General features: G+C 42.8%; 1 protein-coding gene across 6 annotated transcripts in view; it reads left to right on the top strand.

Moving 5' to 3' along the window:
• The first annotated feature begins 4,615 nt into the window (after positions 1-4,615).
• The window catches only part of PBX1 (PBX homeobox 1), a 184,241-nt gene continuing 181,039 nt past the window's right edge, over positions 4,616-7,817 (top strand). For 2 of the 6 annotated variants that reach the window (XM_056523306.1, XM_056523304.1), the window contains exon 1: positions 4,618-5,156. In XM_056523306.1, the coding sequence (XP_056379281.1) occupies positions 4,966-5,156 (191 nt within the window). In that variant the 5' untranslated portion in view covers positions 4,618-4,965. Of the gene's footprint in view, positions 5,157-7,817 lie in introns of all 6 variants that reach the window. The other 4 variants (XM_056523308.1, XM_056523310.1, XM_056523305.1 and 1 more) reach the window with 4 other exon arrangements.

The raw sequence follows: 7,817 nt of genomic DNA, 5'->3' as shown, positions 1-7,817 counted from the left end.
TTCGGAACACTGGAGCCGCCTGGCGCTGGGAGCTCGTGATGTCATAGCCCCGCCCCCTCATGATGATACACCCTGCCCCCTCAATGCAAGTCTATGGGAGGGGGCGTGATGGCCGTCACGCCCCCTCCCATAGACTTGCATTGAGGGGGTGGGGCGTGACGTCATGAGGGGGTGGGGCTAGGACGTCATAAGCTCCCAGCGCCGGGCTGCTCCAGCGTTCGGAACTGTTTGTTCCAAACGCTGAGCAGTGGAGTACCCCTTTAAGGACAAAACTGTCAGCCTGTTCACCCATCCTAACCCAATACACTGGGTGTCCAATGAGGGGTCACTTACTTAAATATGTATCCAGTTGGTCCTGAGATATTTCCCCCAGAAGATCCTCTGCTTAATTCAGTGAATCGTGCACAGGGGGTGGGGCTTCGCCCACTCAATTTACATATTCTTTGACTGTGACTCTACATTTTATTGAAATGGCGTCACAGCCAATGAATATGTAAATTGAGTGGGCTGAGCCCCTCCCCCCTATATCCTAATGAAGTGGAGTCACAGACATTTAATATGTAAATTGAGTGGGCGGAGCCCCACCCCCTTCTGGGGGACATATCTCAGGACCTACTGGACATATTTAAGTAAGTGACCCCTCATTGGACACCCAGTGTATTGGGTTTAGTGTGGGTGAACAGGCTGACAGTTTTCCTTTAAAGGGGTACTCCCGAACATCTGGTTCAGAGGGCTTGGCGCAGCGGCCGCAGTCGTTCTCCGGTAATCCTCTTCGGTATCTTCAGCTCTGGGCCCAGCTTGGGGCATGGGCGGAGCTTAGTGATGTCACCGCAGCAACGGGACCCAGCAGAGAGCAGCAGCAGTGAGGTCACTAAGCTCCGCCCATGCCCCAAGCCGGGCCCACAGCTGAAGGTACCGGAGAACGGCTGCACAGACCGGGACAAGGTAAGTACCGTGGTCATCAGTGTCACCTGCACTACCTCTCTGTACTGACACTGATGACAGATTTCCTTTAGGACCCATATGACTCAATTATATTCCCATCCACAGACCCATAGTGGTTTTCTGCATGACCAATTGTACTTTGTAATGAAACCTTATATTTTACCATAAAATGTCAAAAATTATTATTTGTGGCGGGAAATTTAAAAGAAAAACACAACTTTTTTATTTATTTTTTTACATCAGGTACTTTATGGTAAAACTGACACATTCTCTTTATTGTGTAGATCGATGCGATTAGAAAGGTTCCCATCTTTACCTGCTTTTTATTAGATTTTCTTCTGGGATGTAATGGGATAAAAATCAGCAGTTTTGGACTTTTGGCGCATACTAGAGATGAGCAAATTTACAGTAAATTCGATTCGTCACGAACTTCTCGGCTCGGCAGTTGATGACTTTTCCTGCATAAATTAGATCAGCTTTCAGGTGCTCCGGTGGGCTGGAAAAGGTGGATACAGTCCTAGGAGACTCTTTCCTAGGAATGTATCCTACTTTTCCAGCCCACCGGAGCACCGGAAAGCTGAACTAATTCAGTTCGTGACGAATCGAATTTACTGTAAATTCACTCATCTCTAGCACAAACCTATGCAAGGAAATATTCTTTAGTTCACATACAAGCACAACAATCATTGTCTATTACAACTTATTTATAATCCAAATTGCATTACATGATGGGACAATTATACAAGTTTGTTTCTAATATATTTAAGTAAATTCTACTACTGATAATAATAATAGATAGATATGAGATAGATTAGATATATAGGAGATAGATAGATAGATAGATAGATAGATAGGAGATAGATATGAGATAGATTAGATAGATAGGAGATAGATAGATAGGAGATAGATAGATAGATAGATAGATAGATAGATAGATATGAGATAGATTAGATATATGGGAGATAGATAGATAGATAGATAGGAGATAGATAGATAGGAGATAGATAGATAGATAGGAGATAGATAGATAGGAGATAGATAGATAGGAGATAGATAGATATATAGGAGATAGATAGATAGATAGATAGATAGATAGATAGATAGATAGATAGGAGATAGATAGATAGATAGATAGATAGGAGATAGGAGATAGATAGATAGATAGGAGATAGATAGATAGATAGATAGATAGATAGATAGATAGATAGATAGGAGATAGATAGATAGGAGATAGATAGATAGATAGATAGATAGATAGATAGGAGATAGGAGATAGATAGATAGATAGATAGATAGGAGATAGATAGATAGATAGGAGATAGGAGATAGATAGATAGATAGATAGATAGGAGATAGATAGATAGATAGATAGATAGATAGATAGGAGATAGATAGATAGATAGGAGATAGATAGATAGGAGATAGATAGGAGATAGATAGATAGATAGGAGATAGGAGATAGATAGATAGATAGATAGATAGATAGATAGGAGATAGATAGATAGGAGATAGATAGATAGGAGATAGATAGATTAGATAGATAGGAGATAGATAGATAGATAGATAGATATAGATAGATAGGAGTTAGATAGATAGATAGATAGATAGATAGATAGATAGGAGATAGATAGATAGATAGATAGATTAGATAGATAGGAGATAGATAGATAGGAGATAGATAGATAGGAGATAGATAGATTAGATAGATAGATAGGAGATAGATAGATAGATTAGATAGATAGATAGATAGATAGGAGATAGATAGATAGATAGATAGGAGATAAATAGATAAGAGATAGATAGGAGATAGATAGATTGATAGATAGATAGATAAGAGATAGATAGATAGATAGATAGATAGATAGATAGGAGATAGATAGATAGATAGATAGATAGATAGGAGATAGATAGATTGATAGATAGATAGATAAGAGATAGATAGATAGATAGATAGATAGGAGATAGATAGATAGATAAGAGATAGATAGATAGATAGGAGATAGATAGATAGATAGGAGATAGATAGATAGGAGATAGATAGATAGATAGATAGGAGATAGGAGATAGATAGATAGATAGGTAGATAGGAGATAGATAGATAGGAGATAGATAGTTAGGAGATAGATAGATAGGAGATAGATAGATAGGAGATAGATAGATAGGTAGATAGGAGATAGGAAGATATGAGATAGATAGATAGATAAGAGATAGATAGATAGATAGATAGATAGATAGATAGATAGATAGGAGATAGATAGGAGATAGATAGATAGATATGAGATAGATAGATAGATATGAGATAGATAGAGAGATAGGAGATAGATAGGAGATAGATAGATAGATAGATATGAGATAGATAGATAGATAGGAGATAGATAGATAGGAGATAGATAGATAGATAGATAGATAGATAGATAGATAGATAGATAGATAGATAGGAGATAGATAGATAGGAGATAGATAGATAGGAGATAGATAGATAGATAGGAGATAGATAGATAGGAGATAGATAGATAGGAGATAGATATGAGATAGATAGATAGATATGAGATAGATAGAGAGATAGGAGATAGATAGGAGATAGATAGATAGATAGATAGGAGATAGATAGATTGATAGATAGATAGATAAGAGATAGATAGATAGATAGATAGGAGATAGATAGATAGATAAGAGATAGATAGATAGGAGATAGATAGATAGGAGATAGATAGGAGATAGATAGATAGATAGATAGATAGGAGATAGATAGATAGGAGATAGATAGATAGGAGATAGATAGATAGGAGATAGATAGGAGATAGATAGATAGATAGGAGATAGATAGATAGGAGATAGATAGATAGGAGATAGATAGATAGATAGGAGATAGATAGATAGGTAGATAGGAGATAGATAGATAGATAGATAGATAGGAGATAGATAGATATGAGATAGATAGATAGGAGATAGATAGATAGATAGATAGGTAGATAGGAGATAGATAGATAGATAGATAGATAGATAGATAGGAGATAGATAGATAAGAGATAGATAGGAGATAGATAGATAGGAGATAGATATGAGATAGATAGATAGATAGATATGAGATAGATAGATAGATAAGAGATAGATAGGAGATAGATAGATAGGAGATAGATAGGAGATAGATAGATAGATAGATAGATAGATAGATATGAGATAGATAGATAGATAGATATTAGATACATAGGTAGATAGCTTCTGTGGCCATATAGTAAAAATAATAACGTACATCTATTTCTAGGGTTACAGATAGACATCTTACAAGTAAATAGGGACATGGGCCTAGAGTAGGGATGGGATCAGTGTTGACGACTCCCCCTTTCTTCTATTTCCTCAATATTTAGGACTATATTTCGGAGAAAACGCATCTGAAACCCGTGAACCGCTCTTTAAGGTGTGAACACAGCCCTAACACCCTGCCCCTCCAGCCCGGTCCTGCAGTAAGTATCCCGCCTCCCCGGTGTGTTCCCCTTTAAGCCCCCGGTCACCCCCTCCCTCCCTCCTCCTTCTCTCCCTTCTTCTCTCTTTCACATTCTCCACCTCCAGTGATTGACAAGAGGAAAGACGGGGGGAGGGGCGTGACCCGTGCGGCGGCCAATCCCGGCGCGCGGTGGGCGTGTCCCCTCTGGGCCCCTCGGCCAATGAGCGGCGGCGAGGGGCGGGGCGGCGGTCTCCATTCTGTGCTGTGTGTGTGTCAGCTCTTAGAGGAGAGAGAGAGCGATAGACGCGGGAGGGAGGAGAAGCGGAGTCTGAACACCGAACAAAGCCGGACACCGAGCTGCCTGCACCGACCCCCCCCCCCTCCCCGAGCAGCTCCCGGTCCAGACCGCACCCTCCGGGAGAAGCCGCCGGGGGCGCCGCCTGCCGCCTCGGATCCCTTCTTCTTCCTGGTCCCGCTGGACTTGTCCGGATCTGGACGGATTCCTGCGCCCTGGGGATTTAAAGGAGGGAGCAACAACAAAGGCGGCGGAGGAACAATAAGAGTTCATCCCGGAGATGGATGATCAGCCGCGGCTCATGCACAGTCACCCCGGGGTGGGGATGCCCGGTCACCCCAGTCTGTCCCAGCACATGCAGGACGGCACCGGGGCCGGCGAGGGGGAGGGGGGCAGGAAGCAGGACATCGGGGATATATTACAGCAGATCATGACCATCACCGACCAGAGTCTGGACGAGGCGCAGGCCAGGTGAGCGTGCATGGCACACCCCGGAGCTTCACTCCACAGCTGGGGCAAAAACTACAACTCCCAGCATGCCCTGACAGCCGGAGGCTGTCAGGGCATGCTGGGAGTTGTAGTTTTTGCAGGGGGCCACTAGTTGGGATGCACCTTTTTAAAAGTCTGAAACAGTCAGGGAATGATGGGAGTTGTAGTTTTTGCAGGGGACCACTAGTTGGGGGTGCACTGGATTATAGGAATTGTTTGCACCCTAAAAAGTCTGAGACATTTAGGACCTAATGGGAGTTGTAGTTTTTGCAGGGGGCCACTAGTTGGGATGCACCTTTAAAAGTCTGAGACAGTCAGGGAATGTTGGGAGTTGTAGTTTTTGCAGGGGACCACTGGTTAGGGTGCACTGGATTATAGGAATTGTTTGCACCCTAAAAAGTCTGAGACATTCAGGGAATGCTGGGAGTTGTAGTTTTTGCAGGGGGCCACTAGTTGGCATGCACCTTTTTAAAAGTCTGAAACCGTCAGGGAATGATGGGGGTTGTAGTTTTTGCTAGGGGCTGGGGTGCACAGGAATATAGGAATTATTTGCACCCTAAAAAGTCTGAGACATTTAGGACATGATAGGAGTTGTAGTTTTTGCAGGGGGCCACTAGTTGGGATGCACCTTTTTAAAAGTCTGAAACAGTCAGGGAATGATGGGAGTTGTAGTTTTTGCAGGGGACCACTAGTTGGGGGTGCACTGGATTATAGGAATTGTTTGCACCCTAAAAAGTCTGAGGCATTTAGGACATGATAGGAGTTGTAGTTTTTGCAAGGGACCACTAGGAGTGCATCGGAATATAGGAATTATTCGCACCCTAAAAAGTCTGAGATATTTAGGGAATGATGGGAGTTGTAGTTTTTGCAACTGCTGCAAGGGACCACTAGTTGGGGTGCATCGGAATAAGGGAATTGTTTGCACATTAAAAGTCTGAGACATTCAGGGCATGATGGGAGTTGTAGTTTTTGCAAGGGGCCACTAGTTGGGATGCTCCTTTTAAAAGTCTGGAACATTCAGGGAATGCTAGGAGTTGTAGTTTTTGCAACAGATGCAAGGGCCACTAGTTGGGAGGCTCCTTTTTAAGTCTAAATGTTCAGGGAATGATGGGAGTTGTAGATTTTGCAAGGGACCACTAGTTGGGGTGCATCGTAATATAGGAATTGTTTGCACCCTAAAAAATCTGAGACATTTAGGGCATGATGGGATTTGTAGTTTTTGCAAGGGGGCACTAGTTGGAGTGCACCTTTTTAAAAGTCTGAAACATTCAGAGAATGATAGGAGTTGTAGTTTTTGCAACAGCTGCAATAGGCCACTAGTTGGGGTGCACCGGAATATAGGAATTGTTTGCACCCTGAAAAGTCTGACATTCAGGGCATGATGGGAGTTGTAGTTTTTGCAAGGGCCACTAGTTGTGGTATTTTTGCATCTTAAAAAAGCCTGTGACACATTTTGGACAGGATGGGAGTTTTTGCCAGGTACCACTAGTTGGGTGCACCGGTTTGCACCATAAAAAGTCTTGAGAAATTCAGGGCATGATGGGAGTTGTAGTTTTTGCAGCAGCTGCAGGGGGCCGCTAGTTGGGGTGCACCTTTTAAAAGTCTGAAACATTCAGGGGATGATGGGAGTTGTAGTTTTTGCAAGGGACCACTAGTTGGGGTGCTTCGGATTATCACAATGACTTGTACCCAAAAAAGTCTGCGACATTCAGGGCATGATGGGAGTTGTAGTGTTTGCAAGTGCTGCAAGGGCCACACTAGTTGGGGTGCACTTCTAAAAAGTCTAAAACATTAAGTGCATGATGGGTGTAGTAGTTTTTGCAAGGGATGCAGCAGGTTATCAAAAATTGTTTGCACCTTGGAAAATGTTGAGACATTCAGGGAGCGCGATGGGAGTTGTAGTTTTACGACAGCTATAGAGCTAACACTTGGGGGCACTATGGTTTACAGGAGTCCCTTATCAAAATTATTTATTTCTACCTTTTTTTTAAAAGTCTGAGACGTGTGGGGCACGATGGGAGTTGTGGTTGGAGAATCGGTGATTGGGATATACCAGGTTACTTAAAATATTTTGCACCATCTGTGGGCATAATGGGAGTTATAGTCGGCAGGGGTTGGATAGCCACCAGGTGGGGTACATTGGCTTACAGTAGTCCCTTATCGCAGTTACTTGCACCTTTTTTAAGGGCATGATGAGAGTTGTAGTTTTAGAGCTGGAGAACCGTTGCTTTGGGCTGCACCGGATTACTGAAAATATTTGCACCCCAAAAAGTTGCGGAATTTCTGTGTCTAGACATCTAGACCTTCAATTGACAGCTGCTGCAAGAAAAACTACAACTCTCATCAGTTTTTCAACAGCTGGTTTGCAGGAGTCCCTTATTGAAATGACTTGTGACAGTCACAGGCTGTCAGAGCACGATGGGCGTTGTAGTTTTGCAACAGCTGGAGAGTTGTCATTTAGGGAGTATCGGTTTACAGCAGTGTTTCCCAACCAGGGTACCTCCAGTTGTTGCAAAACTACAACTCCCAGCATGCCCGGACAGCCTTTGGCTGTCCGGGCATGCTGGCAGTTGTAGTTTTGCAACAGCTGGAGGCACCCAGGTTGAGAAACACTGATTTACAGGAGTCCACTCTCAAAATGAT

This window comes from Hyla sarda, chromosome 6, assembly GCF_029499605.1.
Source record: "Hyla sarda isolate aHylSar1 chromosome 6, aHylSar1.hap1, whole genome shotgun sequence".
NCBI lineage: Eukaryota > Metazoa > Chordata > Amphibia > Anura > Hylidae > Hyla > Hyla sarda.
The sequence above is the reverse complement of the archived record's forward strand: the minus strand, read 5'-3'. Positions and strand labels throughout refer to the sequence as shown.